Below are 25,918 nucleotides of genomic sequence, written 5' to 3'. Positions count from 1 at the left end.
CTGGGCTTGGATCAGGGCTGGACCCTTTCCTCCCTGGACACCTGGCAAGGTCAGGGCTCCCAGGGCTGAAAGGGTTGTGTTTCTTGGTTGGAGGCAAGAGCCTAGGGCTTCCAGAATAAATGTTACCTGGAAAAGTGTTTATAAATGACATTTAAGATTGAATCAGGTTTGATGCATGACTCAAGGACAGTTAAGAATGATCTGTAAGTGAATTCCTTCCTCTTTCTAACTTTTGGTCCTGGCTTAGCTCAGCGCTCACTGTTTGACCTCTCTGTGCCAGGTGCCCTCCTCTGTGTGGTCGCGGGTTGGGCTAGAGGGTTTCCTAGGCCCTGAGTCTCTGGGAATGGCTGGACTGCGGAGGCCGAGAGTGTCCCTGGGCATGGGTGTGCCTCACCCACCCCGCCATGGGAAAGCTGCTTGGGAACCAGAGCTGCCTGCTAATCCTGCTAGGGCATTTTGAGCGCAGTTTCTTCCTCTATTGCTGCCCTCCTCTGCCTCCTGCCCCCTGGTTCTGGTCATCGAAGGCCAGTCGGGAGCCCAGCAGTGAGCAATCAGGCAGCAATCAGGCAGCAGTCCAAAGGAAATTGAGGGCCAGCAGCCCCAGCCTGGCACAAAGGCCGGCTTTCCTGAAAAGCCATGGTCTAGGGACAGGCTTGTTTTTGTCTTATTTTTTTTCTTTTATTTTGTTCTTCATTAATTTAAAAAATACTAGCAGAAACAAATATTAACCCATTTAATCCTGACATTAACCCATGAGCTACAAACATCGTACAGATAGAGAACCTGAGGCGTGGAGACATGCACCTTGCAAGTGCTGGAGTGGGGATTTGAACCCAGGCGTCTGCTTCTGTTGCTTGTCCTTACCACCACACTGCCTTGCCTCTTAGGCAACATATCTATCCACTCATTTTTGAAAAAATGGGTTTTATAGCTCAGCTGGGTCCCCTTGGCTCCCCCTGTCCCATCCTTTCCTACTACTCCTCACCCCAAGGAATTTGGTATTTTGCCCTCTTCCCTACATTTTTATACTGTTAGAGCGGGGGGCGGGGGGGGAACCTGTAAGAGCTGTTTGGTGTGGTTTTTGAAACCCCCTACCTCAACCTCATTTGGGAGCTCTGCCTCAAGAGGGCCCCCGTGGCAGTTGGAGCAGCCCTGACCTCCTCCCTCTGCTTACACTGAGTGTGAGGGGCCTGGGTGGGAGCGTGAAGGGGCCTGAAGCCTCCAGCAGCTCCTTTCCACTCCTTGCCTTGTTTCCCTTTGGATGAACTACCGGACTGAGTCCTGGCAGAGCCCCAAGGGCCTTAGCTGGCAGGAGCTGTAAGGGTTAGACCCTCACAGTCAGAGTGAGCTTCCTGACTGTTCCCAGGGCAGAACTGTCCTCCTGAGGGTGGTGCAGGCAGCTGAACAGACCAGAACTCAGAGACCCCTGTCTGGTCTTTGCTTCTCAGAATCTGCTGGAATTAATCGGGGCAGGAATGCAGTGCTAAGGCTGAGATCTCCAAGTCTCTTCTTCCTCCCACTCTTGAGCCATTGCTGACCATCAGCTTCCGCCTTTCTGGGCCCTCCCGGAGCTCTCCCAGCTCTCTCTCTTAGGCAGCATGCTTATTCTTCTAGACAAGCCTTGGGGAGAGCCACCCCCACTGCCAGTGGCTATCTCATCTGTCCTTTTCGAACGTGGAGGGGTGGGGGGAGAGCACAAGCCAGACCCTGGGGTAGGGATGACCTCTCCTGTTTCCTTTAGTCATTTACGACTGAGAACTGAAATCACCTCCTATGAGGCACCCTTCACATAGGCCTAGGTGGAGATCAGAGCTACAATGCCGGTCAGTTTGTTCCAAGAACGGTTCTTGGCAGGGTGTTGCTGGCAAAATCAGTGATCCCAGGTCCTCAGTCGGCTGAAGGTGGGGAGACCTAGCGTCGGGGAGGAGGGAATCTGGGAACCACCTGGCTCCTGGGCCTCCATGTGTGGTCTCCACAGGCATGCTACCAGCTGGCCTGTGAGGCCTGTAGCTGAGTGATAAAGATCTCTGGCCAGGAATCCCAAGGGGCTGGATTCAAATCCAGATCTGCCACTACTTGCTGTGAGACCTTGGGCAAGTTGTTTAACCTCCCCAGACTTCCCTTTCCTTATCTGTGCACACATCACAGAGTAGTTGGGAAGACTGGTAGGGATTCTGATGAAGGGCAGAACTCTGCAGGATATTGAGCACACAAAAGGCTGTTACTCGAGGGGACTTCCATCTCTGAATCTGCACCTCTGCCATTTTCTTCCTGCCTTTTCTGCAAAGCCTTTTGGCTTTGCTCCTAGGGGAACAAAACTCTGAACTCCTCAAATGCCTCCTTCCCCAGAGCCTTGCTTTACCTACTATCAAAGACAGGCTGAGTTTGCAGCTTGTGCCCTGGCCTGCTTCAGCCCACGGTAGGCTCCTGGATGGCTGGGCAATGAGGACGAGCTGGGTGAGTGACTGCCTGGGCCGGGGGGATGCCCAGCCCCAGGGCCGCTGCATAGTCCTCAAACAGTGTGTCAGTAGCATCAACTAGCAGCTCAGCTGCAGCAGCTCCCGGAAGCTTTTTTTTCCTCTAAAAACATCCTGTCCTGAGGGGCGTTTACCTCAAAGAGGAAGAAGGAAAACACAAGTAAACGAATGCATAGAAACCACTGGAGGTGGTGGGTGAGGCCACTCAGCTCAGGGAGGTTCAGCTAGCTCCAAGGGTGCCCAGGGCTGGGCTGGGTCTAGAGCAGGCCTGTGGTTTGCCAAGGCTGCATACAGGGACTTCAGTCCTCACTTCTGCTGTGGCAGAGCCCTGTTATCTGATGTCGAGGCCAGGCAGCTGGTGGACTGGGCAAACATACCTGGCAGGGCTCTGTGCAACCATGGCAATAGCCCTGTGCTGGAAGGCAGGATTGAAGGCTCCTGGTCCACAAGGGTGTGGCCCAGCCATCCCCCTGTCCTCCAGCTCAGCTGGCCACATAGCCACGGCTCCATGCTCTGCGGTGGGTGTCTGGCACAAGGCGTCCAGCACGCTGTAGGCGGAGAGCACCATGTCCTGGGCAGCAGGGCCTAGAGCGGGGGCTGGGCATAAAAGGGCATGAGCCTAGCTGGGGTATATCTGCAGAGGTGGGGTCTGCAGGAGCCCACAAATTGAGGTCTGGTTGATAATGCAGTCAAGTCCTCTTTGGAAGGTCTGGGGGCCTTGCTTCCTTCTGGCAAGTTCATTCTTATGGTTACCACACAGCAACTGGTCAGACTCCTTGGCACTTAAGCACCATTGGTACTAAACACTGGATCCCCAGCTCTAGACAAAGAGGTCTGGAGAGCTGTGGAGCTGCTTGATAGGCCCTGGATCTGGGAGAGGAGCCTGACCAGAGTTCCTCAGGGCCAGGTGCTGGATGGAGCCTAGCTGGACGCTGCCAAGCCTGGCTCCTGGCAATATGGGGAAGAGAAGTGAGAAGTGGAGAAGGCCTTTTGAGCAGGGCCACTGTGTAGGCTTGTGCCAGGGAACTGGGCCAAGGAGCTGAAACCTGCAGCCCAGCCTGCACTACACTCCCCAAGCCATGTGCCCTGGTGTGGGCCTGAGTATCTGTCCAGAGGAAGGGGTACCTTTTCTAATTAGCACAAAGGCTCCATATGAACTAGTGGCGGCCTTGGCTTTGACTGTCTGGTCATTCTACTCCCAAAGTTTCACAGGCAGGAGGAAACGGGGGTAGGAGGAGGTGCAGGGTATTGGGACTGGCAGGATGACCCTGACTCTAAGCAGTGGCCCCAGCTCCTCCCAGCCTCTTATATGCTGCTGCGACTTTGTGCTTAGCCCCAGCCAGGATGCTTTGTCCAGTGCTCCCAAATTGTCCCTAAACACTGGTTCACACTGGGCCCCACCCACCTGTACTGCTAGAGACCCAACTTTGAGATCCAGCTTTAATTCATGTAATGGAAACAGTGCAGGGCACAATCTCAGACCTCAGGGAGGGCATGAAGATGGACAAGTGAGCAGACACTTATGGTGTACTGGGGTCAGTGCTGCAATTGGCAGGCCATAGCCGGGGACCCTTACTCAGACGGGGAGGGTAGGAACGGCTTCCAGGAGGAAGTTTCATTTATGATGAGGCTTGAAAAATGGATGGGAATTGGCCAAACCAAGCTGGGGGAAGAGTTCTCCAGGCAGAGGGAACAGCATGGTCCTGGGGACGAGCAGCCCTCAGTGGCTGGAGCACAGAGAGGAGGGGAGAAATGAGAGTGTGGCTGTCTGGCATCACTGAAGACCCTGAGAGCCCATAAAGGGGGCCTTGGCACTGACTTGATAGAGGGCTGTTTAACTATAGGCAACTTTCTCAACCTCTGTGAACCTCACTTCCCTCATGTGTAAAATGGGAAGGATAATGCCTGCCTCGAATGGGCTGTCACATGTGCCACTTATAATACTCAATTTCACCTCTGTGCACTTGGCAGAGAGAACAGTAACTGTATCAATAACCCACCTTTCTATCTAGTTAGCCTCTGCCCTAGGGCCTCTCCCCAGCTCTAGAGCAGGTATCAGGAACAACCCCTCAGGAGCCAGGAGCTGAAAGACTGAAGTCAGCTCATAGCAGATGAGTGGGTAGGGCATGCAGAAGTTCTGAGGCACTGGAGATTCTAGAGGCCTTCATTCAACAAGGCTTAGTGAGCATGCCAAGTACAGAACCTGGAAAGGCAGAGATGGCTAAGAAGCCAGTTCTGCCCTCCAGGACCCCCAGGCTGACCTCTGCACCAAGTGGGCATCTCTGCTTACTGGGCTCGTGGAACCCCACCCTGGTCATAGTCCTTTTCAAGGAAGTGACCCTTGGACTGAGGTCAGGATGAGAAGGAACCAGGCTGGCAAAGAGCAGGAGGAAGTATGGAAAGTCGTGAAAGTATGGAGGAAGCAGGAGGATGTATGGAAAGGGAGGAAGGGGTAGGTAAAGGCAGTGAAGCAGAGAAGAGCTGGTTGCCCGGGCAGGAGAGGAGCAGGCCTGCGTTGCTGGGCATGGCTGGGGTGTGGCTGTGCGATGGTGAGCAGGGGAGATGTGGGCTAGGGCCCTGGGGCCATGTCCAACTATCGCCATCAGGCAGGCTCCTGGCGCCAGCAGCCCTGGCAGGTAGGCAGGCAAGGAGTGTGGCCAGAACCCCAATCCCCAGAGTCCCAGAACCTGCTGGAGCATTGTTAGAGTCAGGGAAGCACAGGCTTGGGTAACTCTAAACAACTACGTTGGAGAAGGGACAGACTGGATTTAGGTCTGGGACTCCCTCCCCTGCTTACCTTGTTCTGTACATGATAACCATAAGGCCTTTGCAGTACAGTGGGTAGAGTCCCAGCTCTGCTGCTTACTAGCTGTGTGACCTTGGGCAAGCTATATAACCTCTCTGTGCCTCAGTTTCCTCATCTATCAAATGGGGATAATAATCATACCTATATCGTAGGTTTATTTTAGGAGTATATGAGTTAATCTCTGTAAGGCACTCAGAACTATGCCTACCACATGGTAAACACTCAGCTGTCATTAGCAGATGCTGTTCTCTCAGCCTGAAACACTCCTTTGCCTGGTAGGAGATCAGTAAATACATCCTGATTGAATGTGTCTGCTGATAGTGATCAACTGAGAATCCTGGTGTATTTGGAGGTGGGATACTTGGGGTGGGGGAGTTCCTTCTCCTGGCACAGTACCCTGCCATGGGGAGGCCTTTTTGGGAGGGCCTGGTCAGGCCTCACAGGCTCCCCCACCCCCAGGTTTGAGGCCAGAGGAAGCGGCAACTTTCTTCGCTGGGAAAGTGTTGTGGGGCTCAAGCGTTTGGGGGTTTTCAGAGTCAACCGTCAGAGGCGAGGGAGTTTCTCTGCTGGCGGTGGCAAGAGCTCTCAAGGTGCACACAGCCTGTGAGCGGACCGCTGCTGCGGTCTGCAGGGAAAATGCCGACTGTGTTTATTTTTCACCTGAGCCTGCAGGAAGTGGGAGGGGGGAAGGGGGAGGGGAGGCGGGGGCAGCCCAGCCAGGCCCAAGCTCGACTTCAGAGCAGAGGAGACCTACCTCAGGAGTCCCCCATTTCCACCTCCTTCTGCCTGGCCCTGCCCTTGGGCCCCTTCCTGGCTCCAGTCTGCTCAACAAGAGGAGGGCACACTGGGGTACCAGAGTGAGGATTTCCAGCCGTGGGCTAACAAAAACATCTCAGAAGGATGAGGACGACCTTTGGGCCAACAGACTTTGGCGTGGGGAAGAGCAGTCAGGGCAATGCAGTAGCAGAAGGGAGCACCTCTGCCTAAACTATAGCAGGCATGGCCTCCCAGCCCAAAGGTCTCAGAATCCTGGACTTGGGGCCAGCTCGGTGGCACGGTTAAGTTCATGCACTCTGCTTTGGTGGCCTGGGCTTTGCAGGTTTGGATCCCAGGCACAGACCCAGCACTGCTCATCAAGCCAGCTGTGGTGGCATCCCACATAAAATGGAAGAAGATGCCATAGATGTTAGCTCAGCGACAATCTTCTTCAAGCAGAAAAGAGGAAGATTGGCAACAGATGTTAGCTCAGGGCCAATCTTCCTCTCACACACACACAAAAATCCTGGACTCATCCTGGAGTGCTGTGGTCTGGAGAGAGGACGGGGGAGGGGGCTGCAGCAAAGGCAAAGAACAGCGGTCCTGATCAAGGAGTGTGGACTGCTGTTGCGTCTATCCCTCACTTATACATTCCACCATGCTGTGAGCACTTACTGAGTGCCCAGCTCTGTGCTTGGCACTGCCCTCAGAGGTAAGAGAGATGAGGTTGTGCCATGGAGATGCTCAGGGCCTGGTAGGGACAATCAACCCAGGCCTGTCTCCCTTCACTAGAGGCTGGGTACAGTCACCATCAGCGGGAGGAGAGGAGGGGAACTCCAGTCACTAGGCTCCCCATACAAACACCAGGCCCCAGGCGATCCCACCCTGTTGTCTGGGCAGCCTGGCCCTGGGACAGCCTTGTGCTGAGGCTCTGGAGCGGGACGTTCCACCAGCTGAGGGGGCATGGGGCACCAGGGCCTTGTGCCAGACGGTTCCCCCTGCCTACCAATACCACACATGGAGGGCGGCTGGGAAGTGAGGCTCAGAGGCAGCCTGCATGAACGTGGGAAGGACTGGCCAGGCCCTCAATGCCCTGCCCTGGAGCCCTGGCCACCTGAGGGCCTCTAGCTGCCAACAGGTTCTCTGCCCCACCCCTGCCCACCTGGCACCTCTTCTGTGGTTGGCTTCAGACTCCTGTTTAATGAGGCTTTTCCCCATTCCAAGGGAAGGCTGGCTGACAAGATGAGCCCTCTGCCCACCAGGCAACCCCCGCCCCCTGCCCCCCAACTACCCTTGTCAACGCACATACGTACCAGGCCAGAGGCTGTAGGCTGAGCTGAATTCTGAGGTTTCCCAGGCCTAGCCTGAGCTGTGGTGCAATCTGGGACTTAACCAGCCTGGCCAAGGATTGTCAGCTCTAGCTCTCCCTCAGGCGAGAGGGCTCTCCAGGGCTTCCTGGCCAAAGCTAGCCCTCCCCAGGGAGGGTGGTTTGCTGAGAAACCTGCTGTGGAACCACCTTCTCCCTCCTGCCTTGAAGCAGAGACCCACCCCACCCCACCCCTGGCAGGGTGGGACTCCAGGACTGTCTTCCTAGAGTGGCACCTTGGACCCCAGGCTCTGTTCCTAAGACTTCCCAGGGTCGGAGCTGCCCACTCCACCAGCCAGGCTTACAAACCTGAGGGCCAAAGAGCCAGAGCCAGGGCTGGATGGCAGGGCCTTCTCTGAAAGAGAAGCTTAGACTCGAAAGCCCCCTGGTTTGGAGGGACTTGTGGGTCCCTCTACCTGCTGGGCCATCACTCCAGGCATTTGTACCCTTAGGCAGTGAATGGTGGGATGCCTTCACCAAGGCCCCAGGTTCCTGAGGGAATGGGCCCTGAGGCTCGGTCTCCCTGCCTGCCATGAGGGCTGATGTTGTCTAGCTACCACTATCCTGGCAACGCATCAGGATAAAAAGGCCCCAGAGGTTTCCAGGACGCTTCCCAACTTCATAGGCCCTTGGCTTCTGCTCCAAAAAATTCTGGAATAAAGCAAGATTTTCATATCTGACCAACGAGGTAGGCAGGGCTGATATTCCATCCTCATTTTACAAGGGGCAAACTGGCCTTGTGAAAAGGTCAGTGAGCCTAGAGCTGGGCTTCCTAACCTACTTCGCATCATGGCACACTTAAAAATTATCACTGGAATAACTAGAGAAGGAGGCCAGAGGCTGAAGCACCCATGGGAAGTCCTGGGCATAGTGAGCAAGGAGGAGAGAGGAAGGTAATGGTGAGGTCAGAGAGAGAGTAGGGGCCTGATCATGTACAGTTTTGTAGGCCTGGGTAAGGCTATTGGAGGCTCTAGGCAGAAGAGTGATGTTATCCATGTGGCTGTTGGACGCAGGACTGGCTGAGGGGGCATGAGGCTGCTGCAGTCATCCAGGTGAGAAGTGACTGTGGCTTGGACTGGGTGGAGACAGGGAGGAAGGAAGGAGTGGTTGGATTCTAGATATATTTTGAAAGTAGAGCCATTATGATTTGCTGACAAATTGGATGTGGGATGTGAGAGAACAAGAAGAGTCAAGGATGACTCCAAGGTGTTTCAATGTGAATACCTAGAAGAATGGATTGCCATTAAGATGGGGAGGAGTGTTTGGGGCAGGAAGTCAAAGGTTCTGAATTGGACATGTTGAGTTTGGGTAGCATTTTAGACCTCTGAGTAGAACTAATGAGTAGGCATTTGGAGGTGGAGTTCCTAGGAGAAGTGGGGGCTAGAGATAGAATTGTGGAGTCATCAGATGAAGACCTTTAAAGCTGTGAGACTGAATGAGAGCACCCTGGGAGTGAAGGTAGATAGAGAGCTGAGGACCAATCTCAGGTCAAGTCAGGAGGAGAATGAGGAGCCAGAAACAAGGCTGAGAAAGAGTAGCCTGTGAGGCTGGAGGAAAATCAAGTGAGTGTGGCATTCTAGAAGCCAAGTGAAGAAACTATTTCAAGTCGGGGGGAGAAATCAGTTGTGTCCAGTGCTGCCGGGAGGTTAGGTAAAATGAAGACTTTGAATTGACCACTGAGTTCTGCAGCATGGAAGTCAATGGTGACTTTGACAAGAGTCATCTGGTGAAGTGATGAGGCAACACAATGGCTAGGTTGAAGAGAGAACAAGAGCTGAGAACTAGAGGCAGCGAATGGCTCTGATGAGGTTTGTAGGAAAGGAGAGGGAGACATGAGGTGGTAGCTGGGGGAGGATTTACAGATGGGAGAAATGGAAGTCTGTTGGTACCCTGGTGGGAATGAGACTGGGCTTGCAAAGTGCTTGGCACAGTACCTGGCATGTAGCACATACTCAGTACATGAAGGATTTCACATGGATCCACACACCTAGCAGCTGTCCTGGCTCATTCCTCTTTTTCTTGCCAGCCACCTGCAGGCCTGAGGATCCTACATTCCAACTTCCATTCTCACACACCCCTCAACCTGTCACAGGTGTGTCTAGAGTAAGTGCTGGGGATAAAAGAAAGCCTGAGAGTGGCATGAGCCTCCCCCAGCTTACTCAGGAAGCCTGGCTTAGAACAGCACAGGAAAGTCACAGTGTTCAAGGCCTGGGGACAGCATGGCCCCATCAGCGCCCTGCCCAGGTGATGCTACTAGTGGGCTTCCAGTCATGCTTGCCATCTCCAGGCAAACCCCCTTTGGCATAATCAGAGCCAAGCATCTGGCCCATGTGAGGTCCAGCACCAGAGGGCTAGGGAAGCACTGTGAGTAGCATTTCCTTTGCACCTGTGAAGGCTCTTCAAGGTGAATGAGGGGTTTCCTACATGTCCCTTCCTCATTACCTGACACCTGAGTAATTGAGCTCTTAGGTATTGTCTGGCTTTATCCTCACAATAACCCTATGATCATCTCCATCTCCATTTGACAAGGAAACGGATGCTCAGATATCGTAGTTAAGTTCTGGAAGGCTACACATTAGAGCCAGGATCTGAACGTGTTCAGCCGACTCTTCCTCAAGCTCACAGTGGAGCGCCCTCCCTGGGGCTGACAGGAGGAGGCTCTCCTGCCCGCCCGAGGAGGCCGGGCAGGGTCGGGGCGGCGGCGGGTGGTGGTTGTGGTGGGCTCTGGTTAGAGGTGAGGCATCAGGCTGAGGAAGGGGCTGTGGTGCCAAATCCATGCAGCTGCAAAGGAGCTACCACTACTGGGACATCAACCCCTGTCTGCCTGAGGACAAAAGGAAGGCTGATTAGCCCTGGAGTGTAAGGCTCCTCATGGAAGGCAGACGGCAGGGGACTGACAGTTGGCAGTGTGAGCACCTGCCTCAAGCTCCTCTGGAGGCAGCAATGGGGGAAGATGGTGGCCAGGGCTGTCTGGTGCTGGGAGCTGTGGGAGCCTGTGCCCACCTGGGAGCCTCACGCCTTGGCTACGATGTGGCTCATACTGGGCCTTCCTTCTGGCTTCACCCTGGATCCCCCACAGCCAGTGCCAAGGGAACTGTGCCAGGCCTCCTCACCTTGAGCTACCCTAACCTTCCCCAGACCTGGCAATGAAGGGATCACGAACCCCATCCATTACACAGGAGAGGAAACTGAAGTGCAGAGATATTAAAGAGTCTAACTAAATTCACCCAGTGGGAAATTTCACCCACAGGGTGAGAAGGAGCCCAGGCCACAGCCTCTCATTACTGTCTTACTCCAAAGATGTCCTCTGTTTCTTCTGTCACGTGTCAGAAGTCACTCATCTGTGCTCCCAACCTGTAGCATCCCCACAGATGGACTTTTCTGAGTGGAAGCTGAGCCTCAGTTGTAGGTGATGTCTCCAGTTGTCTGAGCAGGTGAACACTGAGGATATGCAGAGCTGGGCCTTGGCCCTGAGCAGCAACTCCCTGTGGCTTGGTTGCATGGGGAGCCCCCTTCCCAGCCTGACTGAGTCATCTCATGACAGATCCATGTGACTAGTGTGAAAAGTAAGAGTCCTGCGGTGTTGAGGAAACAGGAAGTGTGGGGGCTGGGTAAGTTGGCCCTGGAGAGAGCCAGGCCCCACCTGGCCCCACCTCCCCTGAGTTAGAGGGCTGGGGGGGGGCGCTTCCCTGTGTCAGCAAATCCTGTTAAGCTTGAGATGGGACAAAGGGTCAGACTTAGGACCCCCAGTCTGGGGGCTGGAGGAGAAGGAAAGAAAGCTTCAGGCTGTCCTGAGGTACACCAGGTCCTCAGACCATGCCCTGATGTCTGGGGCCAGAGGCTGTGAGCAGCCCCCCAGACAAGCCATACTGCCTCAGAGAAACTGGGGTATCTATGAGACCAGGAGGAAGGAAGAATTTCCTGGACAGGGGAGATGTACCTCAGAAAATGCACAGAAAGACTGAGAAGCTCTCTAGGAGATGAGACTGCTTGGGCAAAGTCTAGGGGGTGGTGGGCAGGAGGGCAGGGCCACTGGACACAGGGTTGATTGAGGGCTAGCCCCCTCCCATGAGGCCTGTGGTTTTGACCACCACACTTTCCTTTGACAGTTGGGCTGCGTGTACACAGCTAAATGAGGCTCTGCCTATATGTTTGCCTCCAGCCCTGTGCCTTCATCCCTCAGGTCTCCCCACTTTCACCCATCCTCCTTCTCATTTTTCAGCACAACAAGGCCAGTCAGCCCGCCCACGGTGTCCCCCAACTCTCTCCTCTCTATGAACATTTCAGCAGCCCACACCCCACACCTGCACCAGCCGACATCAGCCAGAAGCAAGGTATGGGCCTGGGATGGGGAGGGGCCTAACAAGATGCAGAGACTGGGGGCCAAGTCCCCAGCTTCTGAGACCGGGTGGCTGGCCCCTTTTTACACCTGGAGTACCTGGGGCTGTGTAAACTCAGGGCCCAAAGAAACTGCCAGGAAGATGGATTGAGGGCGCCAGAGGGCTGGGGGAGGTGGTGTCAGGTCAAAATTTGAAGGCTTCCAGTTGAAGTAGGAGCCTAAATCCTGAGTGACCACCCCCCCACCGCCATTATGGAAGCAGGCATTTGTGTAAAGTTGATAACTATAAAACTTGTAGCCTTTCCCTCCCCACAGTGAGAAAATGGAAAGTGGTGGTTGTGATGGCTGATTCACTTCAGCCTCAGGCAAAGTCATTCTGAAATCAGCCATTGTGGGCTATGGGAAACCTGCTGACTCAACCTTGGGGGGAGGGGTAGGTCCTGGTTCCCCAGAGGCCAGGTTCCCCCAGCCCAGGGGGCCTGCCTCCTGCTCAGAAAGCCAGGCCAGAGCCACCAGCAGAAAGGCTCCAATTGCAGACCAACAGTGGACCAGGGCGTGGCAAGGCTTGGCCTCCCAATCCTGAATGACTTCAACTTTGCCGATGGCCCAGCCAGTGCCCTTAGGCAAGTCACCCAACCCCTCTGCCCTTGGTTCCCTAGCCTGTAAAGGGGTGCTATTATCACATTGGGATAGTCCTGAACAAACCAGTGTGTCTGGTCCTCTAGCAAAGGGGAGTAGGTTCTTAGAAGCCCCACTGGAGGCTCTAGAAGGCAGTAACTAGCTGAAGTGGACCTCCGGGTCAGGCTGGCTTACTTACTCAGCCTCTCTCCACTGTAGGAGTTCACAGACCTCTACAGACTCCTGACCTCTCTGGCTTCTACTCCCTGACCTCAGGCAGCATGGGACAGCTCCCCCACACTGTGAGCTGGTGAGTGTGGGCCCAGTGGGAAAGGGGTATCTTGTGCTGGTTGGACCCATACCTAACCTTCCATTTTCCTCCTCCATCCTTCTGTGCTGAGCACCCTGCTGCCAGCTCTATATAGGTACCGAGGGGCTGGCCGGCAGCTCTATTCATTCCCCAGGTAGCCTGACATACTCCCTTTGGGAAGCCTCAGGAGACCTGGCTCCTGGTCCCAGCCCTGTCACACTTGAACTCTGCCTCAGTGTCTAAGAGACTTGAATGGGGGAACCCTGGGCTGCTCAGGGCTATATGAGTATGTGAGGAAGAAAAGGTAGGCCTGAGCAAGGAGGTGACAGCGTGATTTGGCCACAAGAGAGGCTGTTGCTTCTCAGCCTCCTGGTGGGCAGGGGGATACTTTCCACTTGCCCTAATGCCTGCTGCTGGCTGGTCCCTTTCTTGGCTGAGCTGCTTGAGGGGCAGGGTCCCTCCTTGCCCCTCTGGTGACCATCTGAGCCCAAGCCCCTGGCCAGCCTGCTTGGAGAGTCTATTACGGCTGGGCCAAGAAAAGCCAGCCTGGATCTCAAGTCACTGGGCCCAATGTGGGTCAAAGGGCCTGTCTTCAACTGGAGCTGGGCCTCAGCAGGCTACTTGGCTCTCTGCTCATCAACTGCAGTTTGACCTGAGCAGGTCTTTAGCCTTTGGGCTGGGGCAGTCACCAAACAGCAGGAAAGCCTGGCTTCCCAGGAAGGCAGGGCAGGCCAGAGGCCCAGCTTGGGGCCTGCGTGCCCCTTTCCACTTGCCCTTTATCCATGTTCAGATCACTCCTGCATTTCCAGATTCTCCTTGAACAAAGCTCCACTCTGAATACAAATCAGGACTACCCCCACCAGTAGCTACAGGATTCAGGTGTGCCAGGCAGGCTTCTGGGCACCAGAGAAGCACTGCTGAAGTTGGCTGATCCTCAGGTCCCTGTCCTCTCAGAACTCAGTCCACCTAGTGCGCAACCCAGGCAAGAGGCCAGTTACATGGCAATGTTAGCAGTACTTTGACTGGAAACTGTAGGAGCCCAGAAGTGTGCCTCATTCAGCTTGGGATCTCAAGGGCTTTCAGGAGAAAGCGTCATTTAGCCAAGCAAGACCTGAAGGATGATCAGGAGTTGAAGCAGGCAAAGTGGGGTAGAAGAACAATCCTGGCAGTGTCAACAGTGGATGCAAAGGCCCTAGTGTAGGTATCAACCCTGTACTGACAAGGAAATTGCAGGAGGCAAGGCTGGAGGGGACCTGGGGTCCTGCCAAGCTGGGTCCCAGGAAAATGCTGCCATTTACACCTTAAGCACCAGTACAAGCCTGTAGAAGGAAACTGGTGCAGCACAGTGCCCTCTGGTGGCAGATGCTTAAAACCCAAAGGTGGAGTGGTCTTCACACTATGGGTCAGGCCCAAGAAAGGTGGGGAAGTCCTTCCCCACATCTGGCCAGTAGCCACACTGCTAACAGCTGTCTTTCCCAACCACAGGCCCAGCCCTCCTCTCTACCCCCTGTCCCCTTCCTGCGGATATAGACAGCACTTCCCTGCCCCCACTGCAGCCCCTGGCACCCCCTACCCCAGGTGAGTCCCCTATCCTGCAGCCGGGCTCCTGCTTCCTGTTGCCCAGGCTTCAGTGCCCACGAGGCCATGCCCAGGCCATTGCTTGCCCTGTGCTAGTTGCTTGTCCATCCGTTTGTCTGTCATTCTGCAGCCCCCTGCTGCCCTGTGCCTGAGAATAAAGCCAGTGGGAGTGCAAGAGGCCTATACCCAGTCCATACTGTGCAGCAGAGCACCACAGAGCAGCCAGTGCGTGCACACATGTGCTTGTGCTCCTGCCTCTGTGCGTATGTGAGTCAGCCTGTGTGCAGATGTATGTGCACTCACCTCTCTTTTGCATCCCTGCTGAGGGAGCACCTTTTACATGTGTCTCCAACCTCTGGCCCTTAGGGGCTGCCTGCTCAGGGACACCACACCTTGCAAGCAGCAAGGGGCAGAATGGTATTTAGAGAACAGCGAGAAAGTGAAGTGGGAGGTGTGTGTGTATGTGTATCCCTTCACTTAGGTCACTCTCTCAGTGACACACCCATGCCAAGTATGGAACAAAGAATTCAGCTGACATTTCCAGCTGTACCAGAGCTCACAGCCCAGGACAGGAGGTAGTGACACAGCACCAGCAGTTGAATAAGCTATCTGGGTGATGGGGAATCTCCAGGGAGACCCCAGCCAGGTTTGATGGGTCAGGAAGAGCTTCGTGAAAAGGGTAACATTTTCTGAGCGAGGGGGACAAAGGGAACAGCAGTAGTTGGGGATGGCTGGGGGTGGGAGTGATGGGAAACAGAGGGGAAGAGATGGGGCTAGAAATGTCAGCAGGGATGGTAATGCAAGGCTGTGCAGGCCCCAGGGAGGAGGCTGGGTTTTATTCTGTGGTCAATGGAGGAATTTCAGCAGGAGTACTCAGGTGTTTTTAAAAGGTCACTCTGGCTGTTGTGTGGAGGGAGTCCTGGAGGGGTCAAGCAGAAGAGTGAGGAAGCCCCCAGGGCAGCCACAGGCTCATGAAGCTGAACTGGTTAGGGCAAGAGGTGAGGAGACAGATTCAAAAGGTATTTAGGACTTAGTAACCACCTGAATGACGTATGTGTAGATTTCACAATGTGTCTGTGTAACGTGTTGGGAGCAGGTATTTGTACGTATCTCTGTGTACTTGTGTGCAGGTTAATGGGGGTGGGGTATCTGTTCACTTGTCTTCGTGTACTGTGGAGGGGCCTCCTTGTGTCCAAACATCTGGCCTGTACCTACCTTGGCTCAGTGTTAACTCCCCTCCTGCTTCTAGGTTCACCCACCCATCCCTGATGCTAGGCTCCGGCGTACCTGGTCACCCCGCAGCCATTCCCCACCCAGCCATTGTGCCCCCCTCAGGGAAGCAGGAGCTGCAGCCCTATGACCGAACCCTGTGAGTGAAAAGGCACACAGTGGGGAGGAGGGTGGGGAATAGGTGAGCAGATCTCAGGTTCCTCTTCATTCATCAGCTGGGATTCCTCCCACCAGGCCCAAAGCCTGCTGCCTAGAAGCTCCAGGGACTGCCAGAGGCGGCCTCTGGTCAGGTTGTCCGTGGCTCTTGCCAATGACCACTGTTTTTTGATTCTCAGAAGCAAGAGGGAGTGGGTAGGGTGGGGAACAAGGATTTAGTTCGAGGCAAGGGAAGGGCAGAGAAATCTTCACACGTACTTTTCTTACTTAGCTGCAGTATTTCTGTAATGAAGTTACTTAGCTCTGCTCATCCATTTTGGGGCAGCTCAGAAAAAAGGATTCCATTTACAAAACCCTAGTATCCATGCACTTACACATACACTAGAGGAGGGTGGTAGCATTAGGTGGACACTGTGGGGGCTCCCGAGTGACCTGAACATGTGTTTCTCAGGAAGACACAGGCCGAATCCAAGGCAGAGAAGGAGGCTAAGAAGCCAACCATCAAGAAGCCACTCAATGCCTTCATGCTGTACATGAAGGAGATGAGAGCCAAGGTCATTGCAGAGTGCACACTCAAGGAGAGCGCTGCTATCAACCAGATTCTGGGCCGCAGGGTAAGGCCACGGGCAGGTGGGCTGGCAGGGGCAGCTCCTGACCATCTTGACCCTGGTGCAGCCTGTTGACTCCCTGATGCACCACACCTGCCCCCCACTTCCCCGTTGCAGTGGCACGCGCTGTCGCGGGAAGAGCAGGCCAAGTATTATGAGCTGGCCCGCAAGGAGAGGCAGCTGCACATGCAGCTTTACCCAGGCTGGTCAGCGCGGGACAACTACGTAAGTGACCAACAACATACAGTAGGGGCCAGTAGGGGAACCTTCAAGATGTCATGCCCCAGGCCACAGTTTCAGCAGGGAAGGCAGGACTACTGTTCTGAAGGCACAGTTAAGGAGTGAAGGTGGTGGAGTGGAGAGTCCAAGGCCTCCCATGGCTGGGAGAAGAGAGCCAAGCAAGGGGAGCTGCTCCTAAAAGTAGGCCAACGTCCAGTTTTCTAACCCTACTCAGGGCTGTTACCCAGTATTTGGGCCACATGAGCAGAAGGGGAGAAAGGGGCCTGGAAGTCACCATCTCCATTCAAAATGGAGACCAGCATGGCAAAGGGAGGAGAGGAGCCCCTAACTGCCCCATGGTAACCTAGCAAGAATTGCAATCAAGAAACACCAGGCCCCCAGGTAGTGGGGGACTGCGTGCTTGGAATCCCAGTGGCAGCCAAGCTAGGGATAAGCCTGCAGGTGTCCTAGCCACTCGCTTACTAGGTTTATGGCATCTGCCTCCCAGATCTGATCATCCCTCCTTTTGTTCCCCGCAGGGGAAGAAGAAGAGGCGGTCAAGGGAAAAGCACCAAGAATCCAACACAGGTGAGGCCTTCCCTCAGCAGTGATGGAGACTCCTTTCCAGGCCTCCACTTGACAAGCAGCCCTGCTCTGACCAAGAGGGAGGAGGGGCAGAGTACTCAGCCACAAACCTTGAGGGCCTGGGCCCTCTAGAAACAAGGCCTGCATCTCACAAGTCAAACCCCCATGTGAGGAACAGCTATACTAGGTCCCAGGGAAGACCAGCAGAAGCCAATTCATGTAGCAGTGGTATGTTGACCCACAGCACCCCCGCCACCTTTGCTAGCCCTGCTCATAGCTAGCCTTTGCCAGAGAAACTAGTGAGGAACTGAGCATATGATTTAATACTAAACTCAAACACCGCATCCTGGTTAGTTCTGCTGAGGTGGGCAGCAGGCTGTCCAGTTGAAGGCTGAGCCAGGCTCCATGCCTAGGCCCAGTAGTCTCACAGCCTGATGGCTAATGCCCGGCAATTTCTCTGTCACTGCCCCACCACCCCAACCGTTTTTCAGTGCAAAGTGCTCTGCATAAGAATCCAGAGAGCCCACACCCTGCCACAGGTCTCCTTCCTGTGGGTGAATTCCTGCTCCAACTCTGGTAATTCAGACTTCACATCCATGAAGCACTTTCTCAGGTGTGCTGCCACCACACACAGAAGCTAGAGGCTAGGACTAGGGCAAGGCAGAGTCCTCAGCCATTTTTTCTGAGATTGAAGAATGGCCTTTATCTTATGTGTAGAACAGGCTTAAACTACAGCATGAGAAGATATGGGTCAGGCAGATTGGGCACTGGCAATAATTTTTAAAAACTGGATAAAATGGGCAGGGGGTTGGGTAGCCCTAAGGCAGAAGACGCTGGATCCCCATGGGCCTCCCTGGGCTCCTCTCCTGCAGCTCTCATGCTGCAAGCGGCCCCATAAGCCACAGAGAAGAGCAGCCTGATAGGGTCCCCTCCCTTCCCAACCCCACCATTCTTCCCACTGCCTCTCCTGCCCAGCTGGGTGCCCACCTTTCCGGATACCTTGGCTCTGGGCCCTAGGGCTCCCACGGGGGCTGGCTGTGCCACGGAGAGGCTCACTCTGCCTGTGGGGGCTGCGGGGTATCTGTGACTGGCTAACACTGATGTTACCTCTTCTTTCTGGGCCCTGCTCTGCCCTGCTGCCTGCCTGCCTGCCTGCTCACCCTCTGCCCTGCTCTGCTCCTCTGGCATGGCTGTGAGTAGACCCTGGCTCGCCTAAGAAATGCCGTGCTCGCTTTGGCCTCAACCAGCAGACGGATTGGTGTGGTCCGTGCAGGTGGGTTTGTCCCCACCACTATCCTCTCTGCTTCAAGCTGCTTCCCTGACTTCCCTGTACAAGTTCTGCTGGGCCTGCAGCCCTCCTTTGGCCCCTCAGCACCCAGGCATACCCACAGATTGGGGAGGCCATGCCTCCTAAAAATGGGAGTGAACACTGAACACAGCTTTTGGGGAAGATCAGTTGGGTCTAGGTGGAAGGAAGGGGAAAGACAGAATGTTTTAGAAGGGAAGGGAAAGGCAGTCTCAAGAAGATAGTTCTGGTGCCTAGGGTCTTCTGGTAATGATGGTCGGGTGCTATTTAGGGCTAACAGGTCCTCAGCAGACAAATCTCACACACACCATTCAGGTGGCCTGAACCCCTGTTCCAAGGCCTAAATGTGATCATGGCCCACCAGCTCCCACTCACCTCTTCAAGTTGGGATCCCTGCCTATTTCATCCTGAACCCTTAAATCTAAGAAAAACAAGGTGATTAGAGATAACCTGAATAATGTGGATGCCAGGTGGCCATGTGACTCATTATCTTCTGCCTACTGAGACTCCAGGGCTGAAGAGGTAGGGAGAGAGGAGCAGGAATACTCCTGGGCTATCATAAGGCCCTGTGGCACTAAACCTGTGTGTTTTACCATACAACAGAGAAATACCTGTGTATGTGAAAAAAAGGTGGTATACCTACCAAGTAGCTAAAGTTGCCTAGCTTAGTTCAGGCCAGACCTGGTAGGGCTAAGGCTGAGGCTACTCCAGTTTAAGTTCACTGACTCTAACGAATACTCTTCCAGCCCCTCAGAATGCCTACCATGCTCCCAAGTCCAAGGGCAAAGAGGAATTCAGGGAGTATGTATGTGTATATACACATGATGGGAGGCAACCCTGTCCTCGGAGGAGGTCCTCTTCCATCCATTCTACACTCCTCAGAGACAAATTGTGGTTCAGAGAACTCTAAGATGGTAAGAATAGGTGAGCCCCACTAACACGAAGCAGAGGCTCAAAGGCCCAGATTAGGAGATGGCTCCCCTGGAAAACAGGAGGCAGCCCACAGACCTAGCTACAAAAGGTCTCTGTGCCACCTTGTGGCTGTGCTGGGAACTGCACCTGGTCCAGGTCTGGGCCAGGCCCTGCAGAGTTGCAGTGCTGAAATTCAGGTCTGAAGGTATGGGCAAATAATGCAAGTCATGGGGAGAGGGGACAAGAAGGGCAACTAGGCCTGTGCAAGGACGGTATTTTTTGGTTGTGGTGTATGACTATGAATTCACCCTCTATTTACAGATAACTCTCTTCACTATTCCTAGGAGGAAAAAGAAATGCATTCGGTACTTACCCGGAGAAGGCCGCTGCCCCAGCCCCGTTCCTTCCGATGACAGTGCTCTAGGCTGCCCCGAGTCCCCAGCCCCCCAGGACTCGCCCTCATACCTCCTGCTGCCCGGCTTCCCCACAGAACTGCTTGCTAGTCCCGCAGAGCCAGCACCTACATCACCAGGTCTCTCAGCCACTCTCAGCCTCCCAACTCCCTGGGCCCCCACAGGCCTCCCACAGCACCCCGCAGAGTACACAGGTACAACAACAGGAATCTCAGAGACAGGCAGCCTAGCATGCACAGGACACCTGAGCTCCTCCAGGGACCCACCCTCTGAAAGGAGGCGACAGAGCCCCAAAGCGAGAGGAAACCGATCAGGGGCCCTGCTAACTTCTTCTGAGGGTCCAGGCCCTGGAGATTTCAGAGGCTGCACAACTTCTGCCTGAACCTGGGGCCATCAATTCAAACTGCTCTGAGTGGTGGGAATGAGATCTGTGTTGTGCCATCTGATTAAGGGCACCTTTTGTGCCCCTGGCAGCTGTGTCCATTCTTTTCACCATCTGTCTTGCTAGCCACATGCCCCTGCCTCTCTTGCTTTTCCGTTTTAGGGCAGAGATGGGCTGGACTGAGCCCACCTGCTTTCCCTACTCTGCTTCCCCACCACTGCCGTGCCCTCCCCACACCAGACACTTCATGGACCAAGAATGAGCTGGTTTATCAAACAACATGCGAGCATGGTCACAACCACAAAACTCAAGATGACAGTGCTTCTCTCTTAAGGGCCTGGAGAAGCCCTGTTTACAGAAAACCAGCTGCTATTCATAAGCTGGACAAGACAAAGCCTCTTGCCACATTCTCAGCTTGCAAGAAGAGGCGGGAATGGAGTAGATTAAGTTTAGGCCTATCACCCTAGGCAACATGAATAACCTGACACTACCTGATCAGGCAAGTGTGGGTGGTGGTGGGGTATCTGGCTTTAGTTCAAATTACTTGGAAATGTTTCCTGAGAAATTCAACCACCTAAGAAGCCTTGATACCAAAGTCCCAGGCCAGTCACTAGTGGCTGCGGTCAACAGTTCAAAGTCATGGCCCAAAATCCAGTGTATATCCTTGCCCATTCTGAGAGCCTTTTTCACAGCTCCACTTCCAGCTTACTCACGTCAGTCTAGCCAGCTCTTGGGCAGTTGTAAGAGAGGGCAAACCAAACCTCATGACAGCCAGTGCCTATCTTCCAGCATGAAACCAGGCCAACTCAGTTTCCCTATGGGGCTGCAGGAAGGAGGACCATTACAACCAAAGCAAGGAGCCCAGAAAACCTCTAGTGGTGAAGAGTGAGTTTCCACCACAGCCTACTTTAACCCATTTCTGAGCCAAGCTTCAATCCTGAGCCTTAAAAAACAAATCTTTTTTTAATTTAACTTTGTTTTTTGCCTCCTCCTCACTGTACATAGCCTGAATCCAAAGAAAAAGGGCCGTCCCTGTACCCACACACACCCCTCAACAAAAGCCTTTAAGTTGCTACTTCAGCCACTGGTTTCTCAGAATCCAAAGATCACATATTCTAGTATAGTGTTGCAGGAAGTCAAGAGAGAAAAAAGGACCATTGTAGTGTTCAAAATATTTTTGTATTGTTAATGCATCATCATAGAAACTTTTTTAACATGAGAATAAAGATACTTTTTACTGGGTTTCTTTTTCAAAAGCTTCACCCTGAGGAATAAGCTGTTTTAGTAACAGCATGACACCCTTTCCTTTTCTTCTCCAAAGCCATGAAACTTGGGGTTTATTCTCTATTATGGTACACATGTTCTCAAGATTTTCAACCTATAGAAGCCAGAGATTATTATTGTCATCTCCCCTTAAGGGGCTTGAGCCCTGCCCCAACCCTGAGAGCTGGGCTCATGCTGGGTATAAACTCCCATTCCAAGCCTTGCCCTTAACCCCTCAATCCTGACCTCACAACTGGTGCAGGTGCTGGCCAGTCTGCCCCCTAGTACTCATATGAGAATGGGTTGGAAACTGCCACCCACAGACCCTAGAACAATCCAACCAGGAACAGGTGCACATGACCACCAGGCTCCATTTTCCTCTGAGGGCAGAGAGAGAAAACACCCACAAGTACATATCCTGTTTTGAGGAAAACAAGAGCAAACAAGGGTCTTTTATAACCTGGTATCATCATAAAACCCACAAGAAGGTATTTGAATACCACCCTTCCCTCCCAAAGACTGTCTGTCTTTTAAGGTGCTTAAAGTGTCTTCATATTTTTATACAAAATCTCTGAAGTTTGATAAATCTGCAACCTCCTTTTTACATAGCAGTTTCCATCATGTTAAAATATACTGTTAACTTCCTGAAAGCCATCATGAATGTAAAAGGTGTCATAAAGCCACCTCAATAGGTGAATCAACCATTAGATACAAATGTCGGGCGAGAAGTGTATCTCAACAGCCAGCCACTGGGCCACCATCATGCATTGTAATTTTCACTTCACTGAGTTATATTTTTTGGATTTTATGTTTAAAAATATTTATAAATAAAGTCATCTTCCAGAGTAGTGTCTATTTAAAGTAGGCCACTGGAAGCTGTAATCCTAGACTTGCTTTTTTCTGGAAGGGTGCTAGAGGAGAACAGCTATTCTCTGGACATCTGTCCCATTTTAAAGAAAGAATCCTTCTCTGGCTGCTGGCCTAGTTGTTTCAAAAAACTACATTCTAACCAAGGCTTATGCAAGACTGGGTTGCTGCATCTGATTTGGTGTCTTATTTAGAGTACACTGGGTACATGAACAATGTACTCTTTGTGTATGTGAGGGCAGAGGGGGGGCTTTGGCAACTTTGTTAAAATCAAACCAGCCTTTTGGAAAAAAAATGACTTCAAAGAAGAAACTCAAATCCTCCCAGATTATACCAGCACATTCCTGTGAGGCCACAGGGTGACTTAGGGGTGCAGCCCCAAATTCAACTTCAAATACCACACCAGTACTACCTCAGTGCAGCCAAGAACCAGCCCTGTTTTCTGAGACAAGATACCCCAACCTCCCTTACACATTCTTAGACAACTGGCAGATGTGCTTGAAATATAGACCTTGACCCTTTGTTGCAGCTGTTCCCCCTGCCCTCCTGTGCTCAGAGGATACTGGTGAGGGCTCAGCACAGCACGCTAGCAGGGCCTTCCCAAGTCTCCCAATTTGAAGGTGTTTCCCCCCTTTTACAGGAAGCCCACAGCTAGACTCTTCTGAGCTGTAAATATCTTTTGAATGGCTCAAAAGCACTGCTGCCCAGCTCTATTCGGTGTACAAGAAGCCTGGCTATGAAGGCCACAAGTGCAGAGAAGCAGAAAAAAGTGCAGAAGGGTCAACGGTAACAAGGACTTTCCAGGCCTATGTATCAAAGTAGAAGATTTGAGACCCAAAACTAATTCATTACATAAAAAAGCTAAATTGGGGGCCAGCCCGGTGGCACAGCAATTAAGTGTGCACATTCCGCTTCTCGGCGGCCCAGGGTTCGCCGGTTCAGATCCTGGGTGTGGACATGGCACCGCTTGGCACGCCATGCTATGGTAGGCGTCCCACGTACAAAGTAGAGGAAGATGGGCACAGATCTTAGCTCAGGGCCAGGCTTCCTCAGCAAAAAGAGGAGGACTGGCAGTAGTTAGCTCAGGGCTAATCTTCCTCAAAAAAAAAAAAAGGCTAAACTGGCTTTTCTTTGAGGTTAGAAAGGCTGCCCTAGCATGACTGTTTTTCAGATCTCTTCAGAGCCTTAAGAGTTCACCAAGGGTCCTTTGAAACAGAGCTGGCCATCCAAGCAGACCCTGGTTCCTAGATTGTGTCAACTTCCCCAATCCCAACTATTCCAATCACCACCTGTTTCAGATCTCAAATCACCACGGGCCTCTTTTTACCTTAGGCTCCTGGGCTTTCTACTGGTCTGGAGCAGCTAAGACTTCCACTGGTCTATCTGTCCACAGTGGGCAGTGGGGGTCAGAGAGGAGCCCTAACTTCATGTAGTCACACAGCAGGGAGTTTTTTGGGGTTTTTTGGTGGAAGATTAGCCCTGAGCTAACATCTGTGCCCATCTTCCTCTATTTTATATGTGGAACGCCTGCCACAGCATGGCTTGACAAGCGGTGCATAGGTCCACACCCAGGATCCAAATCGGTGAACTCTGGGCCGCCGAAGCAGAATATGTGAATCACTGTGCCACCAGGCCGGCCCCCAGCAGGGAGTTTTAAAACAGTGAACACAGATGGGGATGTTCCCTAAGTCAGTTCCCTAGAATAAAAGCCTAGTTCAGGTCAGGAGAGATTTTAAAGTTGTTAAGGACAGTATGGGACTGGGCATAGAGTTAACTGGAAAGGGCAAATTCTGCCCAGGGGTAGGAACTATCCTATCTCTAGCAGTCCTCATGAGTTAGGTCACTAGCAATACAAAGAAAGGTATATTTTAGCTGCTATGAATTATATGGGAGATAGTTACTAGTTCAGGCTGACATTTCTTTCACGTTCACCAGGGGCTCTGGACCAGGTCTTCCTCTGTCATTCCAGGTGTTCTCTCATTCCTTTATCTGAAGTCTTGTATTTTCAGGCATGTGCAGTCAGTGTTGGGGGGATATGGAAGAGGAGGAATTAAGTCACACACACACACAAAAAGCCACTCTGGAAACTCCTTTCAATATAGTTTTCTGAGTGTAGCCCTCTGTATTCTCACCCCTCCTTATTATAAGCGTCCTGGGACAGAAATATCTGCAAAACATCTAAAGCAGATAAGAGTCAAAGACTGTGAAATGGCACATTCAGCACAGAAAGGACAAATATGAACTTGTACCATACAGGTGAGAAGTACTGAAAGTGAGCACTTTTATGAAGCAGGCCGATCCTGAGTGTGCAAGAAGAGGTTGGCATATAGCAGGTTAGGTGCTCAGTAAATACTTGCTGAAAATTTTAAGTTGAGTGGTGTCGGAAGGTAATGAGAACTAGAGATGTGGAAGCAGATGTTGTTGTGAGCAACTATATTCCTCCCACAAAATGCCTCTTGGTATTGGCACAAAGACCAGATGTAGCCAACAGTGCACAATACTGCAAGGCAGCAAGTATGTCATCCACAAGTTAAGAGACTATCACTCAAACAGTGTTCCACATTGGAAATCTGTCAAACAAGGGCACCTTCACCAACATCTTTATGCCACCAACAATGCTCGGTTCCACTGACGGCTCAACAGGATGGACATTCAGTCTACCTTGCTTAGGTATCCAAATGGCTCAATCTTGGGGCAAGGGACATGTTCTAAACTACTTCTAACACCATTCTTTGTCTTAATATGCACATCCAGTTGTCTTACTCATTCTGCTTTTTCAAGGTAGTCATTTTAAATAACAGTAACAAGAAAAAGTTATCCGGACTCTAGCTGTAAAACCCCCCATTTTCAGAATACTTTAGTTCAATATTAAAAAAAATTTTAGTTCAAATACTCAAAAACTGCACTGCCTAACATGGGTCTGATGAATACTCTTCCTAGAGTGTCACAAAAATTTTGTAACCAATCTGGCTCTAATGTCTCTTGCCAGCCTATAGTCCCAAGCAGACCTACTGACACCCAAGCTCCTGCTGCTAGTTCCAGACTGGGCACTGCTTTCCCCCTCACCTTGGGCATCCCTCCACCCCCAACCAAATCAACTTGACTTTTGAAACCACATTAGTTTCTTTTCATGGAACCTTTCCTAGACCCTTCCAGCCCTGTAGCCCCCATCTGCTCATTAATCTTGTTCTGTTCAGGAGCATTTTTATTAGAGTTATTCATCCCCTCCCAGCAGCGTTATGCCTTGCCTCCTTAACTACACAAAAAGGTGCCAAGAGGGCCACCATGTCTTACATTTCCTACAAAGAAGTCAGGAGCTACACTTTAGGGAATTCAACCATTCATATGCTTTCCTTTTACTTGCAATCTTCTCCCTTGTTCTCTACTGCTTTCCAAGCTGGAAATCAGTTTTCACACAAATCCAGATACAGATTATCATCTTTTTAAAGCTCAAGCAACTTTGTAGGGAGAACATTTATTTGTTTGATTCCTTCCCACCTGAATGTATACTGAGCTTTAGAAAAAGAAAATCAGAAAGATCTTCAAATGGAAGTGGTGGCAAGCATAAGTTAAGCTTCAAAAGGTAACTGGATTCTGATGGCTGTGGATAAGGTAAATAATGCTCAGAGCAAGAGGTCTGCTGCTCTCTCCTGGTGGAAGCCACTTTCTATCCCTGTTCAAAATGCCCTATTAAGAGCCTGGGCAACCTATCTAATTTCTTCTTAAT

General features: G+C 52.3%; 1 protein-coding gene across 13 annotated transcripts in view; it reads left to right on the top strand.

The window, feature by feature from the left end:
• The window catches only part of TCF7 (transcription factor 7), a 34,131-nt gene extending 11,925 nt beyond the window's left edge, over positions 1-22,206 (top strand). For 2 of the 13 annotated variants that reach the window (XM_070571037.1, XM_070571027.1), the window contains exons 4-11: positions 11,628-11,739; positions 12,582-12,672; positions 14,158-14,250; positions 15,500-15,619; positions 16,088-16,250; positions 16,362-16,469; positions 17,003-17,051; positions 18,249-18,508. In XM_070571037.1, coding sequence (XP_070427138.1) covers positions 11,628-11,739; positions 12,582-12,672; positions 14,158-14,250; positions 15,500-15,619; positions 16,088-16,250; positions 16,362-16,469; positions 17,003-17,051; positions 18,249-18,370 — 858 coding nt within the window. In that variant the 3' untranslated portion in view covers positions 18,371-18,508. Of the gene's footprint in view, positions 1-11,627; positions 11,740-12,581; positions 12,673-14,157; positions 14,251-15,499; positions 15,620-16,087; positions 16,251-16,361; positions 16,470-17,002; positions 17,052-18,248; positions 18,509-19,587 lie in introns of those variants that run through there. The other 11 variants (XM_070571029.1, XM_070571031.1, XM_070571028.1 and 8 more) reach the window with 11 other exon arrangements.
• The last annotated feature ends 3,712 nt before the right edge of the window (positions 22,207-25,918 follow it).

This window comes from Equus przewalskii, chromosome 13 (genome assembly GCF_037783145.1).
Source record: "Equus przewalskii isolate Varuska chromosome 13, EquPr2, whole genome shotgun sequence".
Classification (NCBI taxonomy): Eukaryota; Metazoa; Chordata; class Mammalia; order Perissodactyla; family Equidae; genus Equus; species Equus przewalskii.
Note: the sequence above shows the minus strand (reverse complement) of the source record. Positions and strands in the feature narration are given on the sequence as shown.